Source organism: Phoenix dactylifera, chromosome 4, assembly GCF_051530095.1.
Source record: "Phoenix dactylifera cultivar Ajwa chromosome 4, Ajwa_hap1_PhDact_Kaust_v1.1, whole genome shotgun sequence".
Taxonomy (NCBI): domain Eukaryota; kingdom Viridiplantae; phylum Streptophyta; class Magnoliopsida; order Arecales; family Arecaceae; genus Phoenix; species Phoenix dactylifera.
The window spans coordinates 3,720,344-3,740,755 of record NC_143193.1 but is presented as its reverse complement, the minus strand read 5'-3'; the positions used below and the strand labels follow the sequence as shown (position 1 = coordinate 3,740,755).

The 20,412-nt window shown below is 41.6% G+C and overlaps 1 protein-coding gene across 2 annotated transcripts; it reads left to right on the top strand.

Annotated features, from left to right (window-relative positions):
- Nucleotides 1-9,281: 9,281 nt before the first annotated feature.
- Nucleotides 9,282-10,389, top strand: LOC148703649 (uncharacterized). 2 transcript variants are annotated; one of them, XM_089930042.1, is made up of 4 exons: nt 9,282-9,486; nt 9,575-9,810; nt 9,927-10,130; nt 10,233-10,389. In XM_089930042.1, exons 1-4 carry the CDS (start codon nt 9,318-9,320, stop codon nt 10,347-10,349), a joined length of 726 nt encoding a protein of 241 aa, XP_089786168.1. In that variant the 5' UTR covers nt 9,282-9,317; the 3' UTR covers nt 10,350-10,389. The 2 variants fall into 2 exon arrangements, with proteins under 2 accessions (XP_089786168.1, XP_088575754.2); XM_088719628.2 differs by having other exon boundaries at nt 9,566-9,810.
- Nucleotides 10,390-20,412: the final 10,023 nt, after the last annotated feature.

Here is a 20,412-nt window from a genome sequence, read left to right as displayed (position 1 = left end):
TTAGAAAGCGGGGTTTGGTTCGTTGGCATATGAGAATTTTTTTTTCACTTCTTTCAAAGATCTCTTGTTATCTTTTCTACGCTTTTAGTGCATGATTTTACAATACTTCAAATGAAAGGCAACGTCCGGGAAGAAAAGAGAGTTCCGATTAATGCTTTACGTTCGTGGCAGCTTCTAAGGGTCTCTCTCTTCCAGTGGGCATTGAAAAACTAATAATTTTTTTTCATATTTCAACGAATGGAGGTTGTTGTCAAAAAGATGCCTCTTTTTGGTCTCTAAGGACTCATACAAGATTGGCTGGAGTAATATTGGTGGAAGAAAATGTTGTAAGCAGGCAACATTGGAACGACCAAGATCACCGCCATTTTTGAAAAGGAGGATTGAAAGATGCTTTTTGTTAGGACCGTAGGCGCTACCATCTTACTAAAACCTGTAGGTAATAGTAAAGGCTTTACTATGGTTTTTAAACCGACTATCCCAAGCGCCCTCCGGCGTTTAATTACGACTTGACCCATACCGGCCTCCGCCGCGGACGAGCCTTTCTGACTTGGCCCACACCGGCCTCCGCCAACTATCCCCCTAGCAAGCGAGCCCAGCTAGCTTGGCCCACACCGGCCTCCACCAACAATTCCCTATAGGTGGCAATCGGGTTGGATCAGATATAAACGGGTCAGATCAGATGTAGGTCGAGTCAGAAAATTGTAAACCTGAACCTGACCTGTTTATTAAACATGTTAAGAAATTACAACCTGAACCCAACATGTTTATTAAACGGATAACCCGACCCGACCCGTTTAACCTGTTTAATAAAAAAAATTTGGGGCAGCCAGCCCTAGTTTCTTCATGCTACCGCAACCCACTTCCGCGGCTCCGCCTTCCCTTCCTTCCGCCAACCCGCCAACGACCGACTCCTCTCTCTGCCGCCGATGATCGAGGATTCCAAGGAGTCGGTCGTTGGTGGATCTAGAGAGAGAGAGAGAAACGAGAGAGAGAGAGAGAGAGAGACTGAGAGAAAGAGAGGCGGGAGGTTAAAGCCGTAAAGGATAAAAAAAAATTTCCTTCTCATCTTCCCCGATCAGCCTCCCTCGCCACGGCTGTGCCCGAGCTGCCACCCCGCACCGCCCGCGGCCTCCGCCTTGCTGCGTCGCCGTCGGAGCTTCACCGATCGAACCACCGCCTCGAGATCTGCCACGACCGCCGCTGTGCCGCCGTTGCAGCGCTGCACCGAGCCGCCATCACTGAGCCCTCCTCCTCCTGGCAGCGGTCGGCCTCTCGGCCTAGACTATTGGGTTCGCTTGCGCTCGGCCCTTCCGCACTCTGCTACGGAGCTCCGGCATCCTTCATCCATCCAACCTCATGCCGAAAAAACCCTATATTTTTCGGATTCTCCAAATCCTATCTCGCTGACGAGGAAGAGAAGAACTCTAGAGAGATTCGAGCAACGACGATGAGAGTGTCAATCGGCCTACCGGATTTGTAGGTGATGATGAACAGAGACTAGATTTGAGGCTTCGAGCGGTGACAACGAGAGCGATGGATTCCGGATACCGAAAACGGATTAGGAAATCGAAAGGCTGAAGGGAAAAACTGTTTTCCGAAAACACGGTGGCCATGATTCACTGATTTGTAAGGGACACATATTAAAAAATTATTTAATATTTATAGATTAAATGGGTTAAACGGGTTAAACGAGTCCAATAACTAAAATCTGTATCCGACCCAATTAATAAACAAGTTAAACAGGTCAACCTATTTACGACCCGAATCTGTTTAGGCAAACCCGAACCTGTTTATGATGGGTCGAACACGGGTCGGATTGGCAGGTCGGGTCATATTTTGTCACCCCTACAATTCCCCCCAGCAAGCGAGCCCTGCTGACTTGGCCAATACTGGCCTCCGTCAACAATCCCCCCCCCAAGCAAGGGTGTTTTTTTTTTTAATCGCTTATCCTGGGAATCGAACCCGTGTCGCCGGCTCTGATACCACTGTTAGGACCGTATGCGCTACTATCTCACTAAAACCTGCAGGTAATAGTGAAGGCTTAACCATAGTCTTTAAACCAACCATCCCAAGTGCCCTTCCGGCGTTCGATTGCGACTTAGCCTATATCGGCCTCCGCCGTGGGCAAGCCTTACTGACTTGGCCCACACCGGCCTCCGCCAACACTTCTTTGGTGGACTCGATTATAATTTTTAATCCCTTTAAAATCCTGGCCGACAAAGGTTAAAGGCATAGCCCGGTCTATCAAAGCATCAATTATCAATTTTACCTTTTGAAAAATAATAGCCTTGCACTTCTAGAAAGAGTCACCAATCCATGACAAATTAACTAAGAAATTGAGAATGGAGTCTTGAGAAGAAGAATGGTAATGCCATAGCCTAAATTTTCCATGCACGTATACCTCGTCGCATGGCAACATCTTTGATTTTCTTGAAAATTAAGAGTTTAAATTATCAAATTATCCTTCCTCTTGCGAGTTAGATTCTCGAAGCCCAAAATTCTTCTTGTTCCCACAAGGTTAATCCTAAATCCTTACCGGAGCATATACTAATTATTGTAATGTGGATTTCAATTTCGGAGTGAGGGCTGCTTGATCTCTGAGATTGAGGTCCTAAGATGTTCGAGTTCAAGAAAAGCATATGCAAAACTCTACCATCCTTGAGAATAACATCCTTTAAAATTCATTGGGGATATCAAGCTCTTCATGATCATCCATATTTTGTCTATTGGTATTACCTACCTCTCACCTCTTTGATGAGAGGTTAGGACTTCATATTCTAAAGTGGCATGGGCTCCTAGTATTTTTGGCGATTTATCATTTCTCTTAATATACTCGTAGTTCCATAAGCTTAATTTAGGTGATCTGTCGAATGGAACAATGGAATGTAATAGTACAAATGTTGATCTTAGAAATAGGCTTATACTCAGGAATGGTTATGCAAGAAATTAAGTGCAAAATATAATTAAAATAATGCATAAGATCTAGTAGCTAGGTCTTAGATCTTAGAAATGTTTAAGGGGATGCAAACCCTTTTTTTTTGTTGCAAAGTCTTAGGGGATAGGGGTTGAGGAAGAGTCCTTGAATGTAGTTTTAAGGATATCATCTATTAATATTTTAAGCATCTAATAATGTTTGTTTTTACTCCAAGACTGTTACTAAAGTGCGAGGCATTGAGGCATAGGAAGATGGAGAATGGCAGCTTACTATGGCCATTTGCATCCATGTATACTTCTTATCTTGAAGCCAATTGAATCATATTCACATCTCCCCATGGTGAGTTTTAGGTGCTGGCAGGCTTAATATTACCAAAATTGGTGTACTTAGTTCAATGAGTTAATTGTTAATCCCCCTCCTAAATATCTACATATGCTATATATTTGGACGCAATTTACAGAGAGCGCAAGTTGGCCATGATTAACATATTTAACCTACTTTCTTTTATGCTAAACAATAAAGCCTTTTATAGAAATGTTTGTTATGGGACTTAGAAAAAAGGAAGGTTAGGTTGGTGTTTAACACCAAATTTTAGTGCCAAATTTTCAAACAAATCTAATCAAGACTAAATAAGATCCACCATGTAATTTCCCTTGAAATTTTTGATAGAAATCAAATCTCAGCGATCAAATTAGTGAAGGGTAAATTAAATAACATCAGGAAAAAAAAAATTGATAAAACAATCAATTCAAACGGCCATAGAGTTGCACTCTGTTGATAGCCAAACGTGATAAACTAGGACAACCTGATAGATTAGTAGCTAGTGAAATATTAGTCTGAGTGATAGAATAGCAGCACCCGATGCAACATCTCGACGAAAGAAATAGTAAATGTAAGTACATATATATTATAGAGTAAATTACAGAAATTCTCCTGAGATTAAGGATAAATTATACTTATACCCAATAGTTTGAAAAACTTACTCTTACCATCCTAAGGTTTATTTTTGTCTAGCACTTTACTCTGTAACTTAACAGAATATTAGTCCAACTGCTAATGTTAAATAACACCCAAATGTTACATCAGAAAAATTTCAAAATGACCAAAGTAACATTAAGTGACATAACAACCATCTAGGGATATAAAAAGAATATGTGTATCCTCCTCCCTACTCAAAAATAATTTTAGCTTTTCGCATGAGGTAAACAGTTTCACTAACACCATTTATTTAACTATGTATAAGTCTAGGTTTTAAAACTATTGAAAATAAGTGTAATAAATGTACACCTCAAAAAGGGTTTTGTAATTTATTTTATATTATAATTTGAAGTAAGAGTATAAAAAAAGAGAAGAGAGAGAGAGAGAGAGAGCAAGCCATATATATGGAAGTAGGGCATCCCATAAATAAACTACAAGTTCAGCTAATCGTAGCCCAAAAGAAAGAAAGCATTGAATAAGAGAGATGAGGTGGATATGAAGGGAGGGAGCGGGAGTGGTAGGACCAACAGCAAGGGAAGAATAGAGTTTGATTATTTCCTTAATTTAGATTGCATGAAAAATAGGTTGAAAATGATTAGACTTCGTTATTGCCTTTCATCCCTACTATTACATGCACTTGTCTCCTTACAATATTCCTAATAAGCTATAAGATATGCGTTATTAACTCCTAGGATTAGTAATGACGAAAGCATACGTCTTGGCCAATCTAGGAATATGCAATACCATATTATTCCTCTTATTATTCTATTTGAACTTAGCACCTTTAATGCACATGGAACACAGAGAAAAAGTGATGCAGCACAACTGCGGGGAAAGAGGAGAAGAAGGAAGAACAAAAGAGGGAGAAGGAAGAAGAGGTTATAGGGACGCAGAAAGAAGAGAAGGGAAGGAGGAGGAAGAAGAAGAATAAGATGTGGGGAAAAGAAAGTTCTTAATCATTCATTAAAATCCTAATCATGAAAATAGTCCCCTATATATAGGACCAAATAAACACAATTAACATAAAACCCCCTTACACAAAAATAACTCCTAATAAGCCCACAAATAACACAAATAAGCCCTAAAATGCAAACAAGCTTAGAAATAAAAATAAAATAAATATGCAAATAAACGAGTCTGACTCAATCCGGGGGCTCAGGATCATCTGGATGAAGGGCTCCGATGTCCCCATCAACTCCTCTCGGGTGAGAAAAACTCGACCCCATCGAGTACAGGTCCCCATCGAGTACAGGTCTGGCTGGCTGTCGTACTGCTCCAGAAGATCGGGGTTAAGGCGCTGCAACTGTGCTCTGAAAATCCACATCACATCAGACTTTGGTCGACCTTTCCACCAAATAAGGCAACATTGGTAACCACCGTTCCTGGTTGAAATAACCTGCTCATCCAATATATGTTCTATTTGTTCTCTGCGTGCATGAAATTTGGGAGGTGGTGGCTCAACAGCAGGTAATAGGTCAGGGTGTCCAACATGGGCAGGTATATCAATAAAGAGGTCAGAAGGCATGAATATTATCTTTTTGTATGGGACTAAATCTTCAATATTAAATGTCGCACTAATCTTATAGTCATCAGGAAGATCCACAACATATGCATTCGAACTGATTTTCTTTAAGATTTTGAACGGTTCTGCACTACAAGTTTGCAATTTCTTAAACATATCTGAAGAAATGTTCAAGCCTAATTCTTATCATGACGTAATCTTTTTCACTTAACTCTTTATAACATCTGTGTAAATCAGCAAGGAATTTATATTTTAAGTTATTAAAGTGACTACAATTGCTGATTTCTTGATGCAATGAATGTGGATATGATGCAATTGTTGTGCAGACTCAAAGAATTTATACTGATGAGACATGAAAAATAGGTCTATGGGTTGCCTAGGTTTGTAATCATGCACCACTTCGAATGGACTTATACCTATGGACTTGTTAACCGAACTATTACATGCAAATTCAACTGTCGGTAACATTAAATTCCAGGTCCTAGCATATGCCACTACAGTAAAATTAGAAAAGGCCGACCCTTTTTTGCCGACGCTAGGAAAAAGCGTCGGCAAAATTTTCTGCCGTGCCAACTTTTGCCGACGCTTTTTAAGAGCGTCGGCATTTTGAAGAATAAACGACGCTTAAAAGCGTCGTCATAGTCGTCTAGCGAAAGCGTTGCTGCAAAGCGTGGGAACTGGACCTAGGACGACGCTTTTAAGCGTCATTATTGTCCCCGGCCTAAGACGACGCTAATAAGCGTCGAGCAAACACGACGCGTATAAGCGTCGATCAAAGACGACGCTTCTAAGCGTCGTCTAAGGCTAGAAACCCTTAAAACCCAGTGCCCGACCCCGATCGATCCCTCCCTCATTCTGCCCTATTTCTCCTCTTCGGCTTCCGTCTTCCTCCTCTCCGGCACTGCCCTAGCTTCCATCTTCCTCGTCTCTGGCGCTGCCTTTGCCACCCGTCTTCCTCCTCTCCGGTGCCGAGCGTTCGACTCCAACCTCCTCTCCTCCTTCCTCCTCTCCGGCGCCGACCGACCAACCCCGACCTCCACCTGAGGTATTTTTCTCCTCCTCCCTTCCCTCCTTCTCGTCTCGCTTGTTCTCCTCCTTCTCCGCCTCTTCTTGTTCATGTGTTCGTGGGTGTTTTTTTCTTTTTTTACTGATACTCTAGCTTTGCCTCCGCCCGAGGATCTCCTCCTCCTCCCTTCTCTCCGGCGCCGTCCGAGCAGACCTCAAACCTCGATCGAGCGGCAACCCTCGTTGATGCACATTGAACAATTATTATTTTTTATTATTTTGTTGCTATTTGGCTAAGTTAAAAAATTAAGTATCAAATCAGTTCTCCTAAGAGCCTGTTTAGATAATCTATCAAGATTTGGACTGAATTTTCTACTGGATTTATAGGCTTGTAAGCCCATTTGAGTACCGTTTTTATCAACCCAACACTCTCCGGCCTGAATCATGTGGGACTTTTTTCCTCCTTGGAGATTATATGAAAGCAACAGTTCTTGCCAAGCAGCAGGCTATAGTCAAATATTAATGCACAATATTAGGGGTTTAAACTTGAAAGCATTCAATTAGGTGGAAATCATGTTTCCCACAAAATACTCGATGAAGAAGCAACCGCAAAGCTTGAAATTGTGAAGCACGAATAGTATAGATGCTATGAACTTTAAGGCCTGTTGACAACATTCAACTTAGTGGAAAGGTCTTCTCGGGCCATCAGAAACATGGGAAGGAAAACCACCAAGTTCCAATAATCTAAGTTTTGACTTCTTATAATGCTGAAGAGCTTTGTGTTTTGTAACATCAAACCATCAATTGCATGCTTGCTGATTTGGGGCATGGACTAGATATTCTTGCCTTCCATTCATTATTGTTAAAAAGAAAAACTGCATGTTACTTTATATGATGCTTATTCTGTTACTCAAGTGTCATTCAATATTTAATTTCCTTTATGCTTAAGCATGGACCATTAAAAGATATATGACTTAATACACTCTGATTTTCAGAATGTGAATGTGAATGTCAATTGCAACTAGTGGTGTTTGGACCTAAACAGGAGAAGATGAAAACTTGTGTTAGGAACCTAGGGTACGGCCGTCACTTGCATTCTGCTGTTGTTGGCTGATATAATCACCATTTGATGTAAGATGCTTTCTGTAAAATCAAGTTTTGAAAGAGTATTCTCCCTCAAGTTGCTTCAAGGTCTTGGTCTCTATTTTAACTCAATCACAAAAGTTTCTGAACCATGGGCCATCTATGAATAGTTTAGCATTGTGCCACCATTATCAATGCTAGTGTAGTTGCTGCAATCTGATGCTATTCTTGCCTATGTCAGAGCTGCAGTTCTTCATAATGCTACTCTGACACAGTAATAGCTGCTGCTTTAAGTTTCACTATACAGGTGGTCAGAGATGACTAAGCCGCTTTAGATTTTACTATTATGATGGTCAAAGATGACTAAAAATACAACCTTGTCACAGTCAGAGATGTGTTAGTCAAAGCACAAGGTACAGATACTATGGAGAAAAATATCCATTCTTTGAGATGTTAAAGCCTAGAAAAGCAGACATAATATACTCTCTTATAGGTCACTAGTGCAAAGAATAGCCAATTTGCTGTGAGTTGCATGAATGTACAGATGAAAAAGAACAGAAGTTACATGAATTAAAATAAGGCCCCGAACTCTGTTTAAGGACTGCTCCCAGATGTAGAATATGATCGATCACAGCAATTAGGTGCATCAGGCAAGATGAAGTTCCCATTGTCTATAAGATAAATTATTCTTAACCACCTAATTGATACTCCAAATTTGCGTATAACCCCTACAACCTAAGCACTCTGATTCCTGACTCATTTAAAAACAGAAGTACAGCAAATCCCCCTCCCCCAATGTCTTCATGTTCCTGTACTGGTTCCCTCCTCCTGTAGGCTTCAAAGTCCATCCTTCAGCACTCCAGCATTTTTCACATCACTACCCTCTCCCAAATCCCAAAAGCAGTAACTCAAATTTGAGTAATCATCAACTGTCCTCTGCAATTCTTATTTCTAATTCTAATCTAGTTTCATCAATTAACATTGTATTATATGCTAATAACATACATCATGGCATTTCTTAAAGGTATTAAATCAGCTCATCTACAAAAATTAGGACCATATACGGGCTTTTGCCTTAATCAGCTCATCTCCGGCCTGAATCATGTGGGACTTTTTTCCTCCTTTGACTATAGCCTGCTGCTTGGCAAGAACTGTTGTCATCTGGTCTTGTGATAGTGGATCATGGAGCATCAACTGTTCCAGCTGCATCCAACAAGAAACTGTAAGTGCAGAACCAAATGCCTCAAGATGTGAAGCTTGTGCCATATCCATTCTCCATGCTCCCACATGCTACTCTTCGATATCTTTTCATTAATATAATTCTAAGTGCTTTTGGAGGACAAAGGTTTGTAGCTCTAGATGTGACATTCGGTTGATTATAAACTTGCTGCACTTTAAAAAAGGTGGGCTTGTCTGCTTTTTACCTAAATCTCATTAGGAGAATCCAAAGTAATACCTTCTCCTTGATTCCTGTACTCCCCAGTTTTTGGTAACATTGATTCCTTGGTTAATTTGGTAACATTCATTTTTTGCAACTTCAGACCAAGCAATGAAGCACAATCCAATGCTTGTAAATTGGTTATGAAACTTTGCTTTTGCAAGTGAGATACATAATTATCGATTGCATTGCAGCATGCAGTATGGTGGGGAACTCACTAAACTAAAATAAGAGCAAAAGATGGTGGGGAACTCACTAAACTAAAATAAGAGCAAAAAATGGTGGGGAACTTTATTTAGTATAAATTTATTATTTAACCAAATATTGATTCTTTTTTATGCATACCAGGTAACAATATGCCCCGGGGGAGACGATTTAGAGATGTGGAGTTCCAGCATTCTCAGGTGGGATCTACTTCTGATCAGTCCCTACAGTCCCAGCAGCCATGTGAGCACCAGCAGCACGAGTCAGGATCTCAGCACGAGCCTCCTGCTGATTGCCCGGAGGATGAGCTCCGGATCCAGGGTAATTCGATTTAAAGTTCATATTTTATGTTCATATTTGTCTTCAACTTTTTAAGACATATTTTATTTAATTTTAATAGATGGACAAGGGACGGTGAGGACGAGACGGGGACCCACTCAAGCAAAGGATGTGTGGAAGCTTCCTCCGGGTGAGAAGATCATCATCCGATGCAACGAATTGGGGCAGCCCATCAATAGAGCTGGAAGTCTTCTATCAAGCATTTTAGGATCGGTTGCACGCAAGGGTCAGCTGTGTCCGCACAACTATACGAAGTGGAATGACATGCTTCCTTCGTATAAGGTTGAGCTTCTTAAACTTATAGAGGTAATGAATTGAATTTATTCTTTTTAATTCGACACCTTCTGTATGTTAATTTGCTTTGTACCATAATTTTATTTTAGAGGTTTAATATTATTATAACATTCTGTACCTTGTTGTAGGGTAAGTTTGTACTCCCTCCAGAGAGCCATGATTGGGTGCTAAAGTCCCTCAACCGCAAATGGAAAGAATATAAAGCAAAATTGAAGACGGACTTCAAGCGCGAGGGTATGACAGAGGAGGAGGTTGCTCGTGTGACTCCTCCTGATGTATACCCTCAGCAGTGGAGGGAGCTTGTTCACTACTGGTTTTCTGAAAGAGGACAGGTCATGTATATTGTTTCAATATCTTCTATTATCTTTATTACTAATATAAATTGCAAATATATACATTGAATCATATTATACTGTGTGCTTTTATTTTGGCAGACATATTCTAATATTGGTAGAGCTGCACGAGCATCTCAAGCAGTTCCTCATACTTCAGGCTCGAAGAGTTATGCGAGACGTAGAAATGAATTCGTAAGTTTTTTTGAAACTATTTGAAACTCTACTAACATATAGCACGTATCATGATATATAGTTTACCAATATACTTTCCGTATGTGTATGTTGGGAACCCGCCTATGCCGCTGATATTTCAAAACAAAAATCAGATTGCAGCGGAATCGGCATAAGCGGAATCGACGTTCATCGCATGAACGCTGTTTCTAGACCGTTCGTAGTTAGATAAGAATTAATAAATTTAAAACCTATAGGGAGATCAAATCTTCACCTTGTGCGGGTAGATGATCACCGCAAACTGAAGCTCGTGGTTTTAGGTTGAGGGTTCGTTTGAAGCCGTTCAAACGTCCGGCCTCTACGGGTATCCACACGAAGCAGAGGACCTGATCAAAGATCTCTTGTCTTTCCGGGGTGCTAGCTCCCTTGCAAAGACTTCTTTTGATGGCTGATCTCCTCTCTTTCTTTCAACTCTTGAATATGCTTGAGAGGAGGAAGAAGAAGGATGAAGAAGAGGATGAAGAAGAATCCCCACGCAGCCTTCTTTTCTTCCTTGCGTTGCATGAAGCAAGGGAAGGGGAGGAGGCCGCCAACACTTGGAGTTCTTCTTCCCTTGCTTGCGGCTGAAACAAGGAGAGGGGAGAGGGTGGCCACGGCACAAAAGGGAGAGGAAGCAATCATCTAGGGCGCCAGCTTCATAAGCCTTCTTATAGCCATCTAGGGCTCCTCCAAAGTAGGAGCCCTAGATGACTTTCCAAAGAGGGGGCGCCGGCCCCCTCTCTTGTGCCGCACCAAGTGATCAAGGGGAGGAGCTTGCGCCCCTCCCTCTTGGTAAACCCTAGTCCACATTAGGATTTGCATTGCCCTAATGTGGTTAAGCCCTAATCCTATTAGGCTTAGCCCAAGGGTGAACCAATGGATCCAATCTAGGTAAGTCCTAATCCAATTAGTACTTGAATCAATTTTGACTCAATTGAACTCTTCAATCCTAATCCAATTAGGAGTCTTATTGATTCATTAGATTAATAATTAATTGTGACTTAAGAAACCCTAATCTATATTAGGATGTATTTAATTTTAGTCCTAATCCAATTAGGACTCAATTTGAATCCGAAGTCCTAATCCAATTGGGACTTCTAGGAATCCTATTCTAAGTAGGAATTCACATTGAATTCAAAAATCCTATTCTAAGTAGGATTGTGGGAATCCTAATCCAAGTAGGAATCCCAGTCCTACTCCAACTAGGATTCCAAGTCCTAATCCAATTAGGACTCTAGGAATCCTACTCGAAGTAGGACTCTTGTTTCAAGTCCAATTAATTAATTCCCTTTGTTCCTTCTTCAACTGAATATCAATCGAATTGATTACTTGTGATTCCTAATCACTATTCAACCATCAGATCGGTCAATACTTCTAGTGTGTGTGACCCCATAGGTTCTACTCTGATTGGTAGTGAGATATATTGTGATCTCTATCACAATATCATTGAAGACTCCTTTCAATGGGTTGGAACGATTCCAACTCAACTCATTAGGGTTTATCGATCATCAAGATAATCCCTATGAGTCCCACCATCCACCAGTGACACCTAGCAGCATGTAGTGGCTACCCAGCAGAATAGAATGGTGAACCTCTAGGTGCAGTTATCGTATGATACAGTCCTACTATCGTGGATCCCTACAGGACGGAGATCATGGACAACTCGTCAAACCCCATTGTCTGTCATATGTGAAGATTTATTCGACTTAAGTTCGAGAGTGGAAAACTCTTTCTCCACTGTGCATACTGTCCCGGCCGAGGTCTTACGAACTTAGTCTTATAAATCACATAGGATCTCTCCTTATCTATCAAGGTCGATAGATTCCTTATAGGTGCATACCCTACTCCTACAGTGAACTTACTGCAGCCAATCTACACTGCATGGACCCATATGGCTAGGGACCATGTATGTGTGCAGTCAAACTACAATAACCTCCCTGTGAGTAGCCGAAGCACCGCAGGTCAAAGGACCAGTCACACTACTGCAACATCAAGCAAGTCACTGACGAGTGGATAGACATCTAAGTGACTTCTTGTCTTGGTCACGCTCAGTACCCTTGTTCTCTAACAAGCACCTGCACTATCACTTCAGTGTCCCTACGCTGTGGACTCAAGTCTCGTCCATCCAGAAGGAAAGTGATCTGTGCACTGATCGGATCGATCACCGTCCTCGTGATGATCCATTGATCAGGAGCATTTAGAAATTAATCACCAATGATACATGGCTCAAATTCTCAACTCTTGAGAATATGCATCATCATCTTATTAATTTCTTGGACGATTCATAGACACATAAATAATATGAATGAAAAGATGCCTTTTATTTATTCAATAATAAATAGTCAAGTACAAAATTATGTCCCTAGAATTAACAATGTGTCAGCCAGATTGGCTTCTAGGGCATACATCTAACAATCTCCCACTTGCACTAAAGCCAATCAGTCATATATCTAAGCCCCATCTTCTCAAGGTGGGCTTCAGTCTTTTGCTGACTTAGCTGCTTAGTGAACGGGTCTGCCACGTTATTCGCGAAGTCTACTCTCTGCACTTCTACATATTTCTTCTCAACATAGTCGCGTATGAGGTGGAAGCGCCGCTCTATATGCTTGGACTTCTGATGAGACCTTGGCTCCTTAGCAAGAGCTATGGCGCCATTATTATCGCAGTAGAGTGTTATGGCATCTGATGTCATCACGTCTAACTCTGCAATGAATTTCTTGAACCAGAAGCCTTCCTTAGCAGCTTCAGAGGCGGCGATGTATTCAGCTTCCATAGTACAATCAGCAATGATCGGTTGTTTAGAACTCTTCCAAGTCACCGTACCACCATTGCATAAGAACACATATCCAGATGTTGACTTCCTATCATCGACGTCAGTCATGAAGTCTGAATCTGTGTACCCTTCTACCTTTAACTCTGATGATCCTCCAAAGACCAAGAATAAATCTTTAGTTCTTCTTAAGTACTTAAGAATATTCTTCACAGCTGTCCAGTGTTCTTCACCTGGATTCGACTGATATCTGCTTGTGACACTCACAGCAAGGGCTATATCAGGTCGTGTACTTAGCATGGCATACATGAGGCTCCCTATTGCTGATGCATAGGGTATCTTGCTCATGCGTTGAATCTCTTCAGATGTGTTGGGGCACATCTTCTTAGAGAGATGAATTCCATGCCTTAGGGGTAAGAGACCCCTCTTGGAGTTTTCCATGCTGAACCTCTTCAGCACCTCCTCTATGTACATCTTCTGTGAAAGGCCAAGCATCCTTTTAGATCTATCTCTGTAGACCTTTATTCCCAAAATATAGGATGCTTCCCCAAGGTCTTTCATGGAGAATTCTTTTGACAACCAGACCTTAATCGAGGTTAGCATGGGAATATCATTCCCTATTAGGAGGATGTCGTCCACGTACAGTACGAGAAATACGACAGCGCTCCCACTAACCTTTTTGTAAACACACGGTTCCTCTTCGTTTTTGACGAAATCAAACGTTTTAATTGCGTCATCGAAATGAGTGTTCCAACTCCGAGATGCTTGCTTTAGTCCATAGATGGACCTTTGCAGCTTGCAGACCTTGTGATCTCCATCACTGGAAGTGAAACCCAAAGGCTGTTCCATATAGATATCTTCATCAAGATGTCCATTCTGGAATGCAGTTTTCACATCCATTTGCCAGATTTCATAATCATGAAATGCTGCAATGGTAGGCAATATTCAGATGGATTTTAGCATGGCTACAGGTGAAAAGGTCTCCTGATAGTCAATGCCTTCGCGCTGACTATACCCTTTCGCCACAAGTCTTGCCTTATAGGTCTCTACCTCTCCATCCGAACCTATTTTTCTTTTGTAGATCCATTTGCATCCAATAGGTACAATACCTTCTGGTGGGTCTACTAAGGTCCAGACTTGGTTGGAATGCATGGAGTCTAACTCTGACTTCATGGCTTTCAGCCATTTCTCGAAATCGATATCAGATATCGTCTCGTTGTAGGTTTTGGGATCCTGTATGTGATCCCTATCTCCCACTAGGAACATTTCCTCGGTATCCTCTTCTAGTATATCTAAGTATCTATCGGGAGGATGGGAGACCCTACTAGATCTACGAGGTGGTCGAGGGACATCGTGTACTGGCTCTGTATGAATGGGTTCAATAGGATCCATGACTCGTTGCTTTTCAGAGACTTTCTCTTCAAGCTCAATTTTCCTCCCACTGCCTCTATCAAGGATAAACTGATTTTCCAAGAATATGGCATGACGGCTCACAAACACATTGTGATCCTCTGAGACGTAAAAATTGTATCCTAATGACTCTTTAGGATATCCTATAAAACGAGCACTTATGGTCCTAGCCTCTAGTTTGTCCGCCTGTAGTCTCTTGACGTGGGCCGGACATCCCCAAATCTTGAGATGACCAAGACTTGGTTTCTTACCATGCCATATCTCATACGGTGTGGTAGGAACGGATTTAGAGGGAACTCTATTCAATAAATAAATCGCTGTGAGTAAGGCATCTCCCCAAAGGAACATAGGTAAATCAGTGAAGCTCATCATGGACCTGACCATATCTAATAGGGTCCGATTCCTCCTTTCTGACACCCCGTTGAGTTGAGGTGTACCCGGAGGTGTCCACTGTGAGACTATGCCATTTTCCTTGAGATAGTTCCGGAATTTTCCACTAAGGTATTCTCCTCCTCGATCTGATCGAAGAGCCTTAAGAGGTTTTCCAGTTTGTTTTTCTACTTCATTCTTGAACTCTTTGAACTTTTCAAAAGATTCAGACTTGTGTCTCATAAGATACACATACCCATACCGTGAATAATCATCGGTAAAGGTAATGAAGTACGAATAACGTCCCCTGGCTAGCACATCGAATGGGCCACATACATCTGTATGTACTAGGGTAAGTATTTCAGTGGTCCTCTCCCCATGTCCTACAAAGGGCAATTTAGCCATTTTTCCTTGAAGACAGGACTCGCAAACTGGATATGACTCGGAAGTCAATGAGCCGAGAAGCCCATCTTTATCCATTTTGTTCATCCTATCTTCTCCAATATGGCCAAGTCTGAGGTGCCACAAATATCTTTGGTTTATCTCATCTCTGGATCTCTTGGACCCTTTGGCACTCACTTCTTGCTCGGTAACATTCACAGATACATCCATATGTAAATAATAGAGACTGTCAATCATAAAACTACGTGCGACTATTTTATTTCTTAAATAAATAGAACAGCAGTCTTTGTCAAATGTAAAAACATGACCTTCCTGTGCTAGACATGAAACAGAAATCAAATTTCTGCTAGCAGCAGGTACATAATAACAGTCTCTAAGTAATAAACTAAAACCAAACGGTAGTCGCAGATGGTAGGTGCCCACAGCTACAGCAGCAACTTTTGCCCCGTTGCCAACCCGAAGGGTTACCGCACCTTCCGCCAGCCTTCTACTTTCCTTTAGACCCTGGATGGTAGTGCATAGATGAGCACTAGAACCAGAATCTATAACCCAACTAGAAGTAGAAGAAACCGTTAGATTAGTTTCAATTATGAGCAAGTCTATACCTTCTGAAGGTGTGTCACCTTTCTTGTTCTTCAGGCTCTCGAGGTATGAAGGACAGTTTCTCTTCCAGTGGCCGTCGACATTGCAGTGGAAACATTTTCCTTTGTCATTAGCCTTTTTCTTTTGAACTTCCTTCTTCGGCTTTTTGTCTTTCTTCTGCTTCTTAGCAGGCTTCTTTTTCTTCCAAGTAGACTTTCTCTTGGAACCAGAAGTCAACTCAGCAGCAAGGACATTGCCCCTTGAACTTTTCAAGGCTCCCTCAGCAGTTACCAACATGTTGATCAGTTCAGTCTTAGTGCATTCAATCTTATTCATGTGGTAGTTTACTATAAACTGACCAAATGAATCAGAAAGTGACTGTAGGATCAAATCCACTTGTAATTTCTTGTGCATGTTCATCCCGAGCTTCTCAAGCTCCTCAAGGTCTTTGATCATGGTCAGACAGTGATCATGGACAGACTGCCCTTCGCGCATCTTTGTCTTGAAGAGCCTCTTGGACACTTCAAAACGAGCTGTGCGACTCTGCTCACCATACAACTCTTGCAGGTGTGCTAGTATGTCCCTAGCAGTCTTGAGATTCTCATGCTGGCATTGGAGTTCATTAGACATGGATGCCATCATATAGCACTTGACTCTAATGTCATCATCCAGCCATTTTTGATGCATCTGTCGCTGAACATCAGTAGGACGTGCTGGTAGTGTGGGGATATCTGAATCGAGTATGTAGCCTATTTTCTCACAGTCCAAAACAATTTTGAGGTTTCTAAGCCAGTCTTTGTAATTGGTTCCGGTCAATCGGTTGGTCTCAAGAATACGGGTCAAAGGGTTTGAAGCTGACATTGTATCTGCAGAGAATAAAGATTCTAGTTAGACTTTTGTACTTGATCCTAATCTGTTCTAAGGTCTTTTAGAACAAATGTAACTCCCACTATTTTCTCGAATCCCTCACACTCCTCTGGTAGGAAAACGGAAATCCCACACGACTAGGGTTTCTAGTAGGTACTGCGGTCCCACCAATTTACATGCCACCTCACCTAACAGTTATTGGTGACACATAGATTGATGAATGTACAACTCTTGTACAATGCTTCTCAAGCATGTTGCAGTGTAACTTGGTCTCTAAGCCATGAAGACCTCACCTAACAGTTATTAGTCCCATTTCTTAGTTAAGTCAGACCCACCGTATAACCGTAGGAATAAAGTCGTCATTGGGTCCTCACCTAACAGTTATTGGCGCCCAACCCCACCTTTACCCTACAACATCTCATGTCTATAGAGAGGTCCAGCCCTCCGATGCAACTTGACCACTGTGTCCAGCCGAGACAAATCAACATCAAAAAAGGCTTTAGCAGCTCTACTACAGTGGAAGACCTATTGACTTAATATTGGTTAATCAGGTTTTAGTGTTTGCAACTTGAGCCCTTCATAAGAGGTAATCGAACAATTGGCCAGGTAAGCAGGTGGGAGGCTCCCCTTACTCAGAGAGTAAGGTCCTAATTAAGTAACCACCTTTCATGCTTTCCTAGACACCAATTAGATCAATTAATCTAATATGACTTGCTCATGTCGGTTCACTCTCGACTTGATTGAGGAGGTTTTTGATTTAGGTCTCAATTGGGTTTGCTATATCACATGTAAACCTATCTACCCGACTCTCATTCACATCACATGCAAACGGCGCATTGCAGGCATTTATAATCGCAGCAATAATTAAAGCTAAACTTTAAATCGGTGATGATCATGGATTCTAGTTAGGTCGTATTACAAGCACATGCACGTCAATCAATCAACTGGTCTTCAACTCTTGAATAGGTTCCAAGCCTCCTTGACTCGATCCTTGACCAACTCTTGATCCAATCGCCATCAACCGCTTAGACCCCTGATCATCTCATGCATCATCTTCGACTTGATCGTTGACGTACATCACATCACAGAAATACAACCAGATGTAAAATAAAAATAAAAATAAATTACATCTCCTTTTAGGAGGCACGCAGGCCTCTCAAAACATCAAATAAGATGCATGCAAGCATCTGAAAAATTACATGACATCGCAGATCACATCGCAGGTCATTACATTTGATACCAAAAGGGTTTGAATCCTATGATCATCACCATATGCAACAATTATAATTTTTAGATCTGATAATTAATTGATTATCTCATGACATAGGTTGCTGATCATGCTAATCATGATTCTAAACTTTGTAATCACATTAACAATGCTATTAGAATCATCCTTTTATCATATAAAAATTAGCATGTAAAAATCAGCACCCTAGAAAAATTCTGCATGCAGAAATTTTCAGCATGCATGATCATTTAATTTTCAGATCTAATAAGCCTACTTATAGTTAATTCTTACCTTAAACTACGAAGCCTAGGCTCTGATACCACTGTTGGGAACCCGCCTATGCCGCTGATATTTCAAAACAAAAATCAGATTGCAGCGGAATCGGCATAAGCGGGATCGACGTTCATCGCATGAACGCTGTTTCTAGACCGTTCGTAATTAGATAAGAATTAATAAATTTAAAACCTTTAGGGAGATCAAATCTTTACCTTGTGCGGGTAGATGATCACCGCAAACTGAAGCTCGTGGTTTTAGGTTGAGGGTTCGTTTGAAGCCGTTCAAACGTCCGGCCTCTACGGGTATCCACACGAAGCAGAGGACCTGATCAAAGATCTCTTGTCTTCCCGGGGTGCTAGCTCCCTTGCAAAGACTTCTTTTGATGGCTGATCTCCTCTCTTTCTTTCAACTCTTGAATATGCTTGAGAGGAGGAAGAAGAAGGATGAAGAAGAGGATGAAGAAGAATCCCCACGCAGCCTTCTTTTCTTCCTTGCGTTGGATGAAGCAAGGGAAGGGGAGGAGGCCGCCAACACTTGGAGTTCTTCTTCCCTTGCTTGCGGCTGAAACAAGGAGAGGGGAGAGGGTGGCCACGGCACAAAAGGGAGAGGAAGCAATCATCTAGGGCGCCGGCTTCATAAGCCTTCTTATAGCCATCTAGGGCTCCTCCAAAGTAGGAGCCCTAGATGACTTTCCAAAGAGGGGGCGCCGGCCCCCTCTCTTGTGCCGCACCAAGTGATCAAGGGGAGGAGCTTGCGCCCCTCCCTCTTGGTAAACCCTAGTCCACATTAGGGTTTGCATTGCCCTAATGTGGTTAAGCCCTAATCCTATTAGGCTTAGCCCAAGGGTGAACCAATGGATCCAATCTAGGTAAGTCCTAATCCAATTAGTACTTGAATCAATTTTGACTCAATTGAACTCTTCAATCCTAATCCAATTAGGAGTCTTATTGATTCATTAGATTAATAATTAATTGTGACTTAAGAAACCCTAATCTATATTAGGATGTATTTAATTTTAGTCCTAATCCAATTAGGACTCAATTTGAATCCGAAGTCCTAATTCAATTGGGACTTCTAGGAATCCTATTCTAAGTAGGAATTCACATTGAATTCAAAAATCCTATTCTAAGTAGGATTGTGGGAATCCTAATCCAAGTAGGAATCCCAGTCCTACTCCAACTAGGATTTCTAGTCCTAATCCAATTAGGACTCTAGGAATCCTACTCGAAGTAGGACTCTTGTTTCAAGTCCAATTAATTAATTCCCTTTGTTCCTTCTTCAACTGAATATCAATCGAATTGATTACTTGTGATTCCTAATCACTATTCAACTATCAGATCGGTCAATACTTCTAGTGTGTGTGACCCCATAGGTTCTACTCTGACTGGTAGTGAGATATATTGTGATCTCTATCACAATATCATTGAAGACTCCTTTCAATGGGTTGGAACGATTCCAACTCAACTCATTAGGGTTTATCGATCATCAAGATAATCCCTATGAGTCCCACCATCCACCAGTGACACCTAGCAGCATGTAGTGGCTACCCAGCAGAATAGAATGGTGAACCTCTAGGTGCAGTTATCGTATGATACAGTCCTACTATCGTGGATCCCTACAGGACGGAGGTCATGGACAACTCGTCAAACCCCATCGTCTGTCATATGTGAAGATTTATTCGACTTAAGTTCGAGAGTGGAAAACTCTTTCTCCACTGTGCATACTGCCCCGGCCGAGGTCTTACGAACTTAGTCTTATAAATCACATAGGATCTCTCCTTATCTATCAAGGTCGATAGATTCCTTATAGGTGCATACCCTACTCCTACAGTGAACTTACTGCAGCCAATCTACACTGCATGGACCCATATGGCTAGGGACCATGTATGTGTGCAGTCAAACTACAATAACCTCTCTGTGAGTAGCCGAAGCACCGCAGGTCAAAGGACCAGTCACACTACTGCAACATCAAGCAAGTCACTGACGAGTGGATAGACATCCAAGTGACTTCTTGTCTTGGTCACGCTCAGTACCCTTGTTCTCTAACAAGCACCTGCACTATCACTTCAGTGTCCCTACACTATGGACTCAAGTCTCGTCCATCGAGAAGGAAAGTGATCTGTGCACTGATCGGATCGATCACCATCCTCGTGATGATCCATTGAT

Coding starts and splice junctions, on each gene's coding strand:
- LOC148703649 (XM_088719628.2), top strand. CDS start 9,318: ATGCCCCGGGGGAGACGATTTAGAGATGTGGAGTTCCAGCATTCTCAG. Junction 9,487..9,565: donor GGATGAGCTCCGGATCCAGG/GTAATTCGATTT, acceptor TAATTTTAATAG/ATGGACAAGGGACGGTGAGG. Junction 10,131..10,232: donor GGTTTTCTGAAAGAGGACAG/GTCATGTATATT, acceptor TTATTTTGGCAG/ACATATTCTAATATTGGTAG.